General features: G+C 37.6%; 1 protein-coding gene across 9 annotated transcripts in view; it reads left to right on the top strand.

The window, feature by feature from the left end:
- The window catches only part of LOC124132669 (protocadherin-9-like), a 117379-nt gene extending 103205 nt beyond the window's left edge, over positions 1–14174 (top strand). For 6 of the 9 annotated variants that reach the window (XM_046496705.2, XM_046496702.2, XM_046496703.2 and 3 more), the window contains 4 exons: positions 419–3380; positions 7077–7244; positions 7688–7811; positions 12787–14174. In XM_046496705.2, coding sequence (XP_046352661.2) covers positions 654–3380; positions 7077–7244; positions 7688–7811; positions 12787–13334 — 3567 coding nt within the window. In that variant the 5' untranslated portion in view covers positions 419–653 and the 3' untranslated portion in view covers positions 13335–14174. Of the gene's footprint in view, positions 1–418; positions 3381–7076; positions 7245–7687; positions 7812–9063; positions 9130–12786 lie in introns of all 9 variants that reach the window. The other 3 variants (XM_046496709.2, XM_046496710.2, XM_046496708.2) reach the window with 3 other exon arrangements.
- The last annotated feature ends 2470 nt before the right edge of the window (positions 14175–16644 follow it).

The following is a 16644-nucleotide window of genomic DNA, read 5'->3' as shown; positions in this document are numbered from 1 at the left end:
TGGGTCAAATTTACACTGAGTATTGTATGATTTTTCTGTGTTTAAATCTTTTGTACTTTCTGTCACCTATACAAATGAGATTAATGTATTTTTAAAGTAAATTGAGCAATCCCTGCACTGAACTGGCAGAGCAGTGTATCATATATGAAAGAAAGACTGTTAAAAACTTGCTGTCAGGGCAGGTTGGTTAATTTTTAATAGCCATTATTTCTTGCCAGGTTTCCAGTTACAAGTGAAAGGGATACCCAAGTGTGTTTTATAGATATGTCTTTTTTGCAGGTGAGCATTTTAGGAATCGATGAACCTGCTAGCTTCATTAGCAACGAGTTCGCCTTACGGCAGACGTGAAAATGTATCTCCATGTCAGGATAGTCAACAGTGAGACCTGTTGTTGACAGTTGTATCTTTATGTTTGCAGACCAGCCCACATGTAGCCTCCCCCTAGTGTTGGACAGCAAAGCAGACGGCTTAAGACACCAGCAGACAACACTTGTAGCAGAACACTGGTTGTAGCAGACGACACTACTAGCAGAGTTTGCTAAGAAGAAAATGTGGAGTTGAAAGGAGTTATTAAGCCTGTGGATAGACATAATTACTGAGTGGAAGTGAAAGGTCATAATACTCTGGAGAAAGTACCACTTCAATTTTTTAAGATGGGTTTTTTGTGGTGTTATATTTTGGTCCATGTGACTTTGATTCAGACTGTGTTTTGTAAAGAGTTGACATTGAACTATGACCTTCAAGAGGAGCAAAATCCAGGTACATTTGTTGGAAATATTGCAAGGGATAGTAAGTTGTATACCTCCTACAGCCCTTCAGATTTCCAACTTTTGAGATATTCTTTATTCACACAAGCTAGCAAGGTTGCTAAAAAGTTTAGTATTGATGCATCATCCAGTACCATAAGAACAACTGAGCGTTTGGACCGAGAAGACGAATGCCGTGGCAAGAAGTTGTGCACTCTCAGCATCGATGTGGAAGTTTACATGGTCAAAAGCAACACAGAAACTCCTGATTTGAAGACAATTATTCGTGTCAATATCAATTTACTCGATATCAACGATAATGCTCCGACTTTCCCCAAAAATGTGGTGACGCTGACTGTGCCGGAGTCTGTGGCTGTGAATCAAGAGTTGCTTACCAGTGGTGCTGTGGACCTGGACACTGGTGATAACAATTCCGTTGAGTCTTACGAACTCATCCCAAGCGATGGCATGTTTGGACTCAAAGTAATTGAAAACTCGTATGGTCCAGCAGACCTTGGACTTGTAGTTAAACAGTCTCTGGATCGTGAAACACGGAGTTCTTTCAGCATGGCAGTGGTTGCCAAAGATGGTGGCTATCCACAAAGGTCAGGATCTGTGACTATCAATGTGGTGGTTTCCGATGTTAATGACAATCGACCACTGTTTGTGAAAGAGGAGTTCAATGTCACTGTACCTGAGGATACACCAATGCGTACAGTCATCCTAATTCTCACCGCTACTGATCCTGATTCTGATGAAAATGGGCAACTAGCTTACAAATTCAGTGACCGCACAAGCGAAAATGTTAAAACTGTTTTTACAATTGATAAAGACAGTGGTGAACTTTCCCCTAAGAAAAACTTAGATTACGAAGAAGAAAAAGAATATCGTTTTCGAGTTGAAGTGAGTGATCTTGGAAACCCATCCCGATCTTCACAGGCTACAGTCACTGTTCACATCGCAGATGTTGATGATAATGCCCCACAAATTATTATCAATATGCCCCCCAGTAGCAAGGATATTTCTGAAGACACAGAACGTGGTACTTTCATAGCTCATGTATCTGTTTTTGATGCTGATAGTGGTGATAATGGCAAAGTGTCTTGTCAAATCCATGACAATCATTTTGTCCTTCAAAAGTTTTCAGATTTTGACTACTACAAAATTTTACTGAATAGGTCGCTGGATTATGAAGAATCCCCAACTCATACTGTAAATATCACATGTGAAGATGGTGGAATTGTTCCTCGTAAAAATTCATCTTCATTCACAGTAAAGGTGAAGGACGTTAATGACAATCCGCCCTCTTTCAACAGTGACAGAATAAATGCCCACATAAGGGAAAATAACCGCTACAGTGATATTGTCACCATTTTGACTGCAACTGATCCAGACGGCCCAGGCAACAATGAAGTTCTTTATTCCATCATAAGTGATCCGAGGGACTTGGTAAACCTAGATTCAAGATCAGGAGAGGTCCGTGCCGCAAAGATCTATGATCGTGAATCGATGCCATCATTTACAATAACTGTGAAGGCTGAAGATGCGAAGGACAGTCGCTTATCATCTACAGCAGTTCTCAGTGTGTTCATTGATGATGACAACGACAAACCTCCACGGTTCACATTACCCCATTTCCGTTTTTATGTGTCGGAGAGCCAACATGCCAATTCTGTCATTGGCAAATTGAACGCCACAGATCGTGATGTCGACCAAAATTTCTCCTTTTCCTTTTCTCAAAGATCCAATGTTTCCAAATATTTCTCCATTGATGGCAACACTGGAATAATTAGAAACAAAAAGAGACTTGACCGAGAAGATCATGTCAGATTTGACTTTGGTGTTGTCGTAAGCGACCCGAATAATTCACAGTTTAAAGACAAAGCTAATGTGACAGTATTCATTAAGGACTGGAATGATAATACTCCGATTGTCGTGTTTCCAAGTGACATCAACAACACTGTGTATGTCCCTTACCACCGAGCTGTCGGAAGTATTATTCTTGTCGTCCAAGCTTTCGACAACGACACCGAAGACAACGCTAAACTGACCTATACAATTGAACAGGGCAATGACAAGGAACTCTTCTTCTTAAATCTACATTCTGGGGAGATGTATATCGCAAAAGAAATGCATTCAACAGACGCTGGTACATACAAACTTGTTGTAGCTGCTCATGATTCAGGCGAACCTCAGTTGACGTCTTATGCTAATCTCAATATCATCATAACTGCATCAAACAGCTCTCTTCCGTTTATTATTGATAATGATGCACACCAATATATTGCCATTGTAATAACATTAGTGTGTGTCACCTCCGTGCTATGTGTAGCTGTCATCATAACAATTTGCATTATCAAGAAAATTGACAAAGAACGTCGACAGACATTGAAGGAGAAGATGCAGACCCAAGCTGCTTACACTGTGGACAATGTTGAAACCATGGAAACAGGAGTTTCACCAAATAAACCATATGAAAATGAAATAGATAAACTGAAAAGGAAGATTAAACGAGAACTTAGTTTTACTGTTGACGACTCCCATGCAATGGATACCACAGCAGTCACGGGAGCATCTTTTGCAACATTCAAAAATATGACATCGTACTCATCAATAGACCAGAAAACCTTGGCTGTAAGTATACATTTACTATGTTCCTAATAAGTAGTTATTAACCATAGTTTGTGAATGATATATAGCTTTCTTTATTATATCTATTAGTCTAGAATACAGTGGTGATGGAGTAGCCTAGTGGGTAAAGTGTTTACTGCTGTCACTTAAGATCAGGGTTCTTTTCTTCATGTACTCTATGTGCAGTGCAATGTTGGTGTCCCCTGCTGTGATATTGCTTGAATATTGCTAATGTTGCATAAAAGCTCACTTAAAGATATTAACAATAGTTGTCAGAATGAATCTTTCTTTATGTTCCTCTGTTGCCTTATCACTCTGTCGGATGACAGGGCAGAACTTAAATAGCAATTTATAATGCATTAACAGTGAGAGTGAGTTTCTAAATCATCAAATGATTTAATAGATTTGGAAAGCGCTAATAGCCAGGCAAGAAAGGAACCAGCAGTAAAATGAGATCCTAGGCATCTTTACTCCTTACTCTATTTTCTCTCGTTTCATCCTCTACCACTTCACATATTGCTTCCTTTAATTGCGCCTAATCAGCCTTTTCCATTTCTTTCACGATTCCTCAATCAATGGTAGTTATTTGTCAGTTCTCTCATAGCCTGGAGTATATATCAGTGTTGAATAATACCATTGGGTCATCCTCCCCATTTGGCTCAATTGGACCCCTGTAAAATGACACGTTGTGATGAGCAAACTCCAATTGTTCCCAAAGACAAATTACCTGACACCAGGCAACAAAATAATTTAAATTGTGATAACTACTCTATTTTGGTCCATTTCATCTGAATTTTATCAAGCAGGACTAATTTGAGGCCCACCTTTCAACAATCAGATACCAGTCCCCTTCAACTCGATGTGACAAGTGATATGCCCTTAAGGGCCAGTAGGGATTGCTGGCTTACCATGGAGGGAAACGATGACGCCAAATTTGAAAGCCATTTAACTTCATACTGGATTAATCCCCTGTGCTTGGGTTACGTGGCGGCTTAGGAATGTTTACTTATGGTTCATTCAAGTGTTGATACAAAGTATCATAGATCCCGGTGACAAATAATTTGCTTTTGTTCATCTGTGAACTTAAGCAGTCTCTCTTCAGACCATGCTCCTTTGGTTTGGTTGTTAGTCCACCCTACCAAGGGATAAAGATTATGTACCGATTCTTATTAAAAATATTGACAGTTTCTATCAATTTCCATTCTGTTGATAGAGAGAATAAAAGTAAACATGTTATTGTGATTCCACCTGTGTATACTAATATGTTCGTCATTGTAATGGTTTCGGATATATAATAAATGATACGACTTCAAGATTGGAATTGTTGATAAATGGCTTTTAGTCTTATGACATTTTCGTAATATTAATCCCTCACTCCATGGTAGGCTATGCTGGATAACCTATTCCAAATAGTAACATAATCATAAAGGAGACATTCAGATAAAACCGTATCCAATAAGTATATATTCAATTAACGACTTATTGAGTATTATTTCAACCGATTCGAATGTGAAATGGCATTGCATCATATTTATTTCATATTTTATTTCATCAGTCAAGATTTCCATGATATTTGTTTAATACTGTCCACTGTCGACAACATCTCTCTTGCCTCCCTGTTATGTTTGTGTTTCTTGTTGAGGACAAATCACAATCCAAATTCTACACAAATTTAGTTAACTGCGAAAAACCTAGTAATAGTGGCATCAAAGCGTTTCCCGCGTAAAATCAACCTGACTGAAATTCATCGAATGTCCTCTAGTGTGCCGACTTAACGTGGTATTTCCTTCAGGGGGGCACTATGTTTGGAAAGATGCTATAGCCCCTTAGCCTCTGTCATGATATAATTGCCCTAAATTTTGAGTTTAAAGACAGCTGGAAGCTAACATTTTGTAAATATTTACCACTGACCATGAAGCACACAAGGCTATGTGACAGACTACTGACAGGGGTTTGAAGGCAAAACGAAGGCAAACATTTGGACTTCCTTACAGACAAACAAGCTTCAGTCTGGTTCATGGGGGTGGATTTGAGAGTAAATCATATTCAAACAAAATAAAGGTGCAACATTCATCCATAACTGGGGGGAAAGGTTTGAAGGAAATCTATACAAAGTCCATTGTCCATTGGGGATAATCCAAAAAGTGTGAAAGAATTTCACCAGCTGGTAATCTTTTCATGTTTCCTGCGTAAATTGCTTTTAGATTTTGAACTGTTACAGGTTCAGATATTTTTAAGCATTTTGTTCATCCTTGATTGAAAATACATTATATTGTCAACTGAGTAAATATATTAATTTAAGTCAAATAACAAATGTTCATAGATATTGGATATTAACTTATAGGATTTCTTTTATAAGGTTGGATATAATAAAATTTGAAAATGAAATTGAATTTGATTAAAATTGGAAAAATTGGAAAACTGATGCATAGCAAATAAAAAGATTGCTAACTGCTCTGTGAAATGTCAGTGCGTCTAATCTTTATAATTAATATCAATATTTGATCACGCCAATGTTAATGTGCATGTATCAGTGTCGATAGGAGAGGTCAAATGGCTATATTATGAGATTAATTTCTTGACAAACCGTTTCACTCCTTGCCACTATGATAAGCACATAAATCATACATTGATAATAGCTCTCGGATTGTCATTTTCTGATGGGTGGAAATACCTAGCTTCACATCATACCTACATGCTTCATTTGACCACCTCATGTGTCTCCTATTTTGAGCTGTACACAACATTACTGGTAACACTTTCTGAGCATGTGAATTTGAGAAGGAATCTGATATCATTTCCCATCTATTTCTCTAAATAAATGATTTTCAGACGCATCTTGTGTGTAGGTACTTGACTTTTTTTCAGTATTTCTAACTATTCTGAAATCTCCAGATGTAATTTGCAAACTTTTCTCCATAATATGAAACTTATTATGTAGGAATACTTCTGAAGGCTTCTAGACTGTTCATTGCTTATATACTGATGGAAGAAAATAAAGGAATAACTATATTGAGAAGTTTGAGTTTGAAATGTAGCAAAACAATTCTAGGTCATGTTCAACAATGTAGTGAACACAAACTAGCTTTACAGAGTCTTATTTTGTGTTCTAAAAATTGTAGTAAATGTTATACTGTAATATTGCCTTGTGTTCCTGTATTTATTTCCTTTAGTATATAAGAGGTTTTGAACATGCTATCAATGTTTAAATACTGACGTGAAGTAAAACAAATTACAGGTCTCACATTCACCTAAATAATTGTTTAAACATGTCATTTGGTATAAAGTGATTTCTATTAATGAAACCTAAATTAGATTGATATAACTTTTAGTTTGACATTAATGAATATAGATTGCAGTTGAGCAGCAACTTCTAAATATCTATCAAGTCAACTAGAGTTACACAACAAAATTGGATTCTGTAATGTGAGCCAGTTCCCTAACAGTCAGAGGAGACCATAATGCTTTTCTAGGTCTTATTAAAACCTGATGTGTCTACCAGCCAGTGAATGCTGACAAAAAGAAAATGGAGCCAGCCTTATTGAGCCCCAATCGAAATTCTGTCTATATTTCATTGCCATAATAGTGGTCTGACTCGCCTGCTCAGAGCCCGACAGTACTCACAATGAACATTTCTAAGATCCTTTTTCTCCTCTCGTGTAAAAAATTTACAATTTCCTTTAATAATTGATCTTTCAGAATCCGCAAGCCTGTAGCTCTGTGCTAACTAACAACACACATACGCCTGAACACACTAACTTGAAGATGGCACATTATGCTGAAAAGAAGAGGGAAATACATAGATTAGCATCGGAAAGAATACAAGAGCATGACTGTGATACTGCTCATTGGCTGTCTGAAACTGAGGTTCGAAAAAATAAATCTTATTTTTCCAAAATAAATTTAAGTTGCAAGCTAGGAATTAGTTTCACATTTTGCAAAGTTGCAAAATGTGAAAAAAAAGGTTACTGATCCGTGTCTTGGAACACTTGTGTCAGTTTTTAAGATGAAACCCAAAAAGATTTAGCCTTTAATTGACATAGTTGGCATGTGAAGGATGGTAATTGTTTCTTTCCTAATCACTAACAAAATTAAATCTTTTTCTGCTTACATAGATAGAAACACTAATGATGACGTTTTGTAATTCATACATTTTGTCAGAAATTTAATTTGGAAATGTTTCCTTTTCTTATGAACAATTGTTTTTCAGCTATTTATCATTTCAAAGAATTAATAATTTGATTTGTCTTTTAAGTTTGTATTTGAAATTTGAGAAGCTTTTTCAAGGTGTCCTGTGTTTGGTGTTATAGGTTAAAAAGGCTGATGATGTAACAAGCGAGTTGTCTCAGGGGGCAGAAACAGATAGTGGGAGGGGATGTAGTGAGGAAGACTCCCAGAGTAACCGTGGATCAGCTGTGCCTCATAGTGACTCTGGTAAGTCTACATAATGTTTGAAGCAAAGCTAACAGTTTTAGTTTCCCATAATCATACAAAGCTAACATTTTAGTTTCTAATGAATGTTGATTTCCTCTGAAGAATGCGTTTCAGATATTTTACTAATTTCATACTGATGTATTTTGGTTGCAAAAATAAGATTTTAGTAACATGCATGGAATTAGAATTAATTTAGTTTTCCTATGATAAACTTTGCACTGGAGTTGTTTATCCATCTCTTGTGACATAGCATGAGCTTTAGAGTGAGTGTTTTGTCTGAGTTAGTCTTGTATATCATTGCATGCATACAAATAACAAATTAAGCTGGAAGACAAACATGTATGAAATCCTAACAGGATTTTTTTGGAGCAAAAAGCTGAAGAACAAATACATGAGATGCGAAGTGTAGGATCAGTTTCCCAGTAACCATTCAAGTAATTCAAATAATACATCTAATAAATTCATCTAAATAGGAACATCTGCAGGGGAATACTCCCTAAGATTAAAACTGGACTGACCGATCCATGGAACTGTAATTAACAAATAATCACGAAAGTCCGAGGATGATTGACATTTGGCATAGGAAGGTCAGTCAGCTATGAAAAGTAGCTTCTGACCACTCATGCAAGATTGTGGCCAGGGCTCTCTTGCACATGGACATAATTAAATCGGTACTTGTCATCAATACTTCATTTAGCTAGGATTAATATTTCAGAAATTAATTTAACCGACTCGAGAATGCTACTCGAAGATGATTAAGGCTGACGAACAAAGAGATCTCCCCATTATGGCTACTCTGAAATTGTTTGGCGTAGATTTCCCTCGTTAGCAGGTAGATACTGCTATGGGTATTAATTACTGTTTCCTGCTGGTTAATCATTGTTCCTAGAATTATCTTGATGGAACAATTAGTGAATCGATGAGTTTGTCGTGTGTGTAGATGTGTATGCATTGCCTGTCCAGCACAAGAATGACCATACCATACTAGAACTGCATAGCAATATGATAACCCCTCACCTACAAAAGCACTCTTAGATGGTAGAACTCACAATTACGTTATTTTTAGAACCTTAGCATTTAAAAAATGCCTTGTAGGAAAATGTTTTGCAATCATATCTTCATATATTTAACATTTCGAAATTGCTTTATTAACAGATTAGAAACATCTTGCCTTAAAACACCTGCTTTTGTAGATAGATATTTCACACCAAATTGCAATCATATACATACAAATCATGTCTGCCTATTTCAGCGATAGTCCGTCATGCTAGCTATGTATAGCTAAGATGGAATCCTGGTCACGATAACCTGCTTAGTTGTAAGTCATCACAAATTTCATCACATCTTTCATCGTAACCTTGACCTTTTGCTTGGCTCTTGTGGTAGCAGTTGCATATGTTTGTTTATTCCTTCTGAGTGTTGTAACCTTCTTAGCTGCTTCAGCAACCTCCTTGCCTGGTCATTGTTCCATTGCATTACTTGCTGTTTCCGTCCCTTGTTCTCTGTTCCATATCAATTCTATTTCAGCTGTCCAAGCAACTCGGTGACATAAGGTCATCAATGTCACTTCCACTTTGGGCGTAATTTTCATTATTGTGGATTATAGTCCCAGGGTTTGCATTAATTGATGAATGCAACTTTGATTAATAAGTTGCACGTGGGACCAAATTTCATTTGTAGTTTTAATTGATTCTAATTTTCATTTGCAAAGGAAATTACTAGGATAGTTTGTAATGCAGAAACTCTGATGATTAATAGTTAAATTTCCTTAGTCCACAAGTGACTGTTGAAAAGTAATGCATGTTCAGTAAAGAAACCCTGTGCTTTGATAGGTTCATCTAAATATAGCTGATGTAACTATCATTTTGTTTTGTAGTGCTGACATATAGAAAATGGACTGTTAAGAGGTATAGATCAAAGTGTTTGCTGTGAGAGTGTATTGCAGAACTAACCAAATGTCAATATATGCAGTTTGGGTAGAATGTTAGATGTAATGCAATGGAACAATTGCAGATCTAACCTTTAAAAAAACAATCCTCATATGTGTGTTTTTATTAATAAGTGTGTGTTTTGAAAGCTTGTAATGTTCAGATGTCATAACCTTTCAAACTTTCAACTTTTGCATTTGGTAGTGACGACTTACAGAGGGCATTAAACACAACAGTCCATTTCAACTAAGTTGCTCTTAAAAAGAGACCAGATTAGGGAATAATGCCAGTTGTCCCACAGATTTTCACTTGTCTTGGGACTAGTGTCCGTGATTAAACCTACCTGCCCTTTCTCTCAAGAGTTCAGAAAAGAAAAGAACCCATAACCTCATGCTTAACCCAAAAGCTGACACTAACTGGGGATTAACTATGTCTGAGGACGATAACAACTACCTGGAAATAATCCTTGTGTGTAGGGGGCGGTCGGGTAGTCTAGTGGTTAAAGCGTTCGCTCGTCACGCCGAAGACCCGTGTTCTATTCCCGACATGGGTACAATGTGCGAGGCCCATCTCTGGTGTCCCCTGCCGTGATATTGCTGGAATATTGCTAAAAGCGGCGTAAAATCAATCTCACTTGCTCACTCCTTGTGTGTAGGTGTAGAACCTAAACTCATTAGTCCTTCTGATGGTATATGAGGCAATTTTGGGTTTTTATCAATTTCTGCTTGTTCCCATATCTTAACAAGTATGATTTAAAATTAGGACAATTGTATTATTGCTAGTTACTAATGCTGTATCTAACTGGGCTGGGGGTGGCACGGGTGGCACAGTCGTCTAAGGTGCCGTGATTCTCTGTGCAGAGTTGCGTCCCTTAGGCATGCCAGAAACCTATGATTGTGGGTTCGAATCCCGGTTCGCCCCGATTATGTTTCTAGGTTTGTCAGCACCATACCCGTGCTCGTGGGTTTCACCAAAGTGGTAAACGTCTGAGACCTGCATCACTTCGGGCTTTCCTCCCCCATTAAGCTGACACGCCGTGATATAACTGGAATATTGTTAAAAGCAGCGTTAAACCAAACTCACTCACTCACTCACTCTAACTGGGCTGTTTTTTTCTCAATGGATCATCTTCTGTGAATACACCACTGGTTTCATTGTACCAGTGTCAATATCTTTGTATCACATTGACTCCTCAAAGCATGGACTCCTCCCAGTTACCTCACAGGTACTCAAATTGACACAATGTGTGAAAAGCATTGATGTGGCCTGAAATGTATCTTTATAAGCGGCATTTAACCTCCTCACTCACTCTACAGACTGAAATGATATTACTGAACATATTAAGTCCAACACACTCTTTCAATCTGCGAAGAGCAGTAACACAACATAGGCTGTTAAGATTCACCTGTGGAAAATTGGCAGTATTTTGATCCTTTTAACCTAAGCTTAAAGATTGTCAAGTGATACGCGTGTATTTTAAACTTGAGTCAAGTGCCATACATCGAGGCTGGCGCATCTAATCCCAGCATTGCATGAGTATTTCTCGTAAACACTGTGGGCTTTAATTCTTAATCCTTGGATGAGAGTATACCAGTAAAGATGGCTGTATGCTGTCAAAGCAGTTGAAAATATAGCCTCAGTCTTACAAAGATTCTTTGTTATTTGTGGCCAGAAAATATGGTCTTTGAACATTCTTTGAGCAAATATAGGAAATGGGTTGTCTTTGGTTGAATGTAACGAATATGGTTGTGGTTTAGTACGAATATGCATGGTCAGCTAGTATGGATTAGGATCATTTTGATTTTCTTGTAATGTTGCTTCTGAGACTTTTCTTGAGTTTACTTTGAAGAAATCTTTATATTACCTAGATCATTCCATCTGTCTTCCTTCTCAAAGACTGTATGCCAAAGATACACAAAGTGTTTTTATTCCCTTTCTTACCTCACTTTTGTCACACTGCAGAAGCATGGAAGTTCAATATTGAATTTTTCAGTAAGCGAGAGAATTATCATGACCATCACAAATTTACTGTTATTTATTTATGACATTGATTCTTCTTTTGGGTTCCTTTGTTCTGTGTTTAAAAGACAATCATTGTTTTCACTATATTTTTCATAATTATGTTTGTCTAGCATCTCTTATTCTGCATGTCTTCCTCTGTGTATATTTGTTAAATTCATTTTGCAAATTTTCATCTTTTAAAAACAACATTGCAAATGCGTGTAATGTCATATTTCACATTTAAATAATATTTTAATCCATTTTTCATCTGGTGAAATGCCTTAAAACCATTAATTTAATTTGGAGGAGATCTTGTTAAGAATTGGCTGATAAATGATAGCTCTTGTTCGGTGACATGGATGTGACTCTAGCACTTTCAATGTAAAGTTGTAACATAAAATTCCCATAATCCGCAAGGAAGCGGTTACGTCGCTACATTAGGTCCTGTTGAAGCTGTCATGTTAAGTATTATAACCTAGTCTCGATTCAGAGTGCAATTAACTGTCTCAGTGCTAAGTGGAATGTTGACATTTGCTATTACCCTCACCTACATTTGCTTTGTCATCAAGAGGGTTAAGTTGTCGGTCAGATTGATGAGTTATGTGACAGGTACTTGAAATGACGTTTAAGAGATTTCCATGTTCGTTATTGAGTAAGACATAAAAGCAATTCACATCATATGAAGAACTTTATTACTGTAGTGATGTGACAAGAGCTGAAGTACAATTTTCTCCCAAATTTTGGACAGTATTAAATTCAAATATTAATTGATTTGATTGGATATTATGTATCTAATTTATTGTAACTGTCAAACTAGTTGTATGTAGAAAGTCGTTGCTGTGTTACTTGCTTTAACAAGTTCGAGCAGATGCTGTTTCAAATAGCTGCAAAATTGCGTATTTAGCATTAAGTTATCTATCACGGGCTAGAGTTTGTTAATACTCACTATATCCTACACTTGTGCCTATGTTGTATTGTGGGTTAATATGACTATTTATGAACTATCAATATGATATTTTGAGTAATGTTTGTATCCTTGTTTTCAGACGATGTGAAAACTTACAGCCCGAGATACCAGCCTGGCCGAGGTACCTACGTCCTGTCTCGTGATACTAGTCATGACACAACACGAAGCACAAATTCGCAACTTAGTCTGAGGTCTGCCATGAGCCCACGTCTTGGAGAAATTCACGGCAACCACTACCCCCGTAATATCAGCTTTAGTGATGATAGTGTGACTGCAAATACCACTGTGGACGCAAAACGTAAAAAAAGGTTACACGGAGACAATATACCAATGCAAACATTTGCTAGGAGTGAAAGAAATGCTTCTCAGACTCCCTATCATCTAAGGGCAATGAATCGTGTTCGATTTACTGGACATACGCCCAATCAGGGAACATTTATTGATGTTACAGAGAGTACACCAGGAATGAGGTACTCTATTGGTGATATGGATGACGTCTTATGCGACAGTGCCATGACAATGCACGAAGACGATGAAAGGACGACCACGTCAGGTAGTTACACGATTAATGCCGAAGAATTGTGCAATGAAATAGACAATTTATTCTTCAAAGACATCATTGTGTAGCCAGAATCGTCCTTGATTGTTCCGTGAATGTGATTTTCCGAGACACCAGGACTGGAATTTTTGCAAGGGCTTTACATTTGATAGCCAGTCCAGTATTACGTGATCCCCTGCAGTTGACCTGTGTGGAGGCATTGACAGCCTTCTTGCGCCCTGCACAGAGTCCAACACACATTATCCATGCATAATTGGTGCTATTTGTATAAATGGGTATGAATGGAGAGTGAAATTGTAAATAGTAAAATTATTTGTTGAATGTATTGAACTTATTGTTTATAGTGTGATATGAGATTATTGTGACTGTACAAATTGATGCTGCTGTTTGTGTTGACTAAACCATTTAAACCATCGTTCAATGTCATAACATTATATTTTAACCTCTTAGCAAATTTTATTTCCATTTTTACTATTTTTGTAAGGTGAATATCACATTCATAAAATGCTTTTCTTCTGTTTTTGTTCTTTTGACTTATATGTTTGAAGGATTTAGGAGTATTGTATGGTAAATCAAATGAGAAAATCTAATTTGGAAAATGATTTTTTAAAAGGCATAAAGTACAAGGTATAATATATATGCTCTTTGTTGGCAAAGCATATTAGTTTTAGGTAATGCTATTTTTGTATTGAAAGAGGAATAAGATGATGCAATATATGGCTTCTGCCTCGAGGAAGCTGGTGTACTTAACATATTGAACAAGACGTGATATCATTCAAATTGCCACCAATTTGGATACTTTTAATCCAGAGTGCTATTTTATCAGTGTCCAAGTAGTACTGTGTACATAGAAAATGTATATTGTACAAACTGTACAGAATTTCCACCCATTAAAAATATGAAATATACTATTTTGTGTGTGTTTTTTTAGTGTGATGAATCATCATCAAAGATTTCAATCAAGCAACTTGGAATAATCTTTTTTGTATTTGGGAATGTTATGACCCAACAAAGCTGTATTGGTAAACCTGTCCGACCAAGATGGTTTTAATTGTGTGTTTGTTGTTTAACGCTGGACTTCACAATGTTCAAGCTATTCGATGGCAATCTGTAAATAATCAAGTCAGGAAGAGACAATCAAGTGATTGACATCATGAGCATCGATCCACACAATTTGGATATGATGACATGCATCAACCAAGTCAACCAGCCTGACTACCCGATCCCGTTAGTTGCCTCTTACAAGCATAGTCGCGTTTTACAGCAAGCATGGGTCACTGAAGATCTGGTCTACCCTGGATCTTCACTGGTCCAAGCTGTGATTTGATGACATGCAATCGACCAGGTGACTGAGCCTTGGCCACCCAATTGATGTAATGGGGGCACAGTCTTGTAAGGCGCCGCAATTCCTTGTGCCGGGTTGCGTCCCTTGGACAGGCCAGAAACCTATATGATTATGGGTTCGAATCCCGGTTTCTGTTTCTAGGTGTCAGCACCATACCAGTGCATACTGGTTTCAAAGCTTTCCTCACTCCATGATATAACTGAAATACTGTTCAAAGTGGCATTAATCCCAACTCACTCATGCACTCACTCGTACGACAATCATAGGTTGCTGGGATGGATTTGATGTACATACATGTGTGTACTGGTATATAAGTATGGTATAGGCATGATTCTAAGTGTTTTATTCACCAGGCCATTGATGGCCCAGTGGGCTATTGCATCACAAGTAGCTGAGCAGAGTTTCATCCCTTCGTCATGCCAGGATCCGCTCGTCATTGAGAATCCCAAATTAACCCGGATTGTGATTTTTGATCTGTCTGCACCATGCTCATGCTTCTTGACCATTATGGGGGCACGGGTGGCCCAGTCGTCTAAGGCGCCGCGATTCGCTGTGCAGAATTGCGTCCCTTTGGCACGCCAGAAACCTATGATTGTGGGTTCGAATCCCGGTTCGCCCTGATTATGTTTCTAGGTTTGTCAGCACCATACCCGTGCTCGTGGGTTTCACCGAAGTGGTAAACGTCAGAGACCTGCATCACTTCGGGCTTTCCTCCCACATTAAGCTGACACGCCGCGATATAACTGGAATACTGTTAAAAGCGGCGTTAAACCCAACTCACTCACTCACTCACTCTTGACCATTATTGTCCCATCTCGGAGTATGAGATGGAATGGATGCTATCTGTCTTTCCTTCTGTTTTGTTTCTGGAGCATAACTCAATTCAAGACCATTCAATGTAACAATTTTTACACCAATATCAATCAAACCATGAACTGGTGCCTTTTGCTAGATAGGAATTTTGGAAATTCAGGTTTCCATGACAACAAATTGAAATTAGGTTCAAATAAGGGTAATGTTTGTTTCAAGAGCATAACTGAAAGACCGTTCAATATTTGTTCAAAGTTTGCAGAGATATGGATCTCCACTATTAATGAGCCATAGTTACTTCCACACTAATCAGTCAAGTGGGCAACTGCTTACTTTATGTTGATTTCTTTTAATTATCTTTTTTTTCCTAATTACAAAAACCTGTATGCAATGTTAACTTTGCCCTACTGATCTCAAGTAACACTATCCTACAGAGATGGCTAAAGGTACCAGTCAGCTAACAGCGTAATAAACAGGTTTTTAAAGTCAGTGTCAATGACTCTTTAGAACCAGCCCAAGGCAGCTTTTGTGTTCAGGGTCTTGTCTTGCACTCATTAAAGTATTTAATGTTTGTTCAAAAGAGTTACCCATCTTCATCTTGCATCACTTTAGGCTTTTTGCATTAGACATAGATATAGGTGAAATGCACTAATCGGGTCAACTCACCCACTTGACGTCATCACACAGACACTCAAAGTCCATCAATTTCACATGCACTGTAGAAAACAATTACAGCATGACTTAAGTGTCACAACTTAATACCAGCAAACAAGTTTTCATACATGCCAAGTCATTTTTCAGCAAAGCAACTGAAAGCATTATATTATGTTAGGGTTGAGGGTTCTGGTTGAGTCCAAACCGTTTAACTTTCTTCAAAAAGGAATTTCCGTTATTCAAGGTCTGTTCAATCGATTTGTAACATCTTCAATTGATTTGTAACATCTTCAATTTTGTTGTGACACAGCAAAAACATTATCTGTAGATTGTTGATCACTATTCAGAGAACAACCTCTGATCTCCGTTCAGAAAATCACTAATATCGTAATTATGTTAGAAGTGGATACGTTCTTATTGTATGTTGACACTTGTCAAGTTCTTCTAGTTGAGGAGTGTGAATTATTAACAGTAAAGTCCAATCCAATCCATCACTTCAAGCTTAAAGAATCCCGCTATAGCAAATAGTGCCCTTGTGAATTGGCGCCTTTTTTTCGGGTAACACATTT

This window comes from Haliotis rufescens, unplaced genomic scaffold (genome assembly GCF_023055435.1).
Source record: "Haliotis rufescens isolate VD_foot unplaced genomic scaffold, xgHalRufe1.0.p SCAF_7, whole genome shotgun sequence".
In the NCBI taxonomy this organism is placed as follows: Eukaryota; Metazoa; Mollusca; class Gastropoda; order Lepetellida; family Haliotidae; genus Haliotis; species Haliotis rufescens.
The sequence above is the reverse complement of the archived record's forward strand: the minus strand, read 5'-3'. Positions and strand labels throughout refer to the sequence as shown.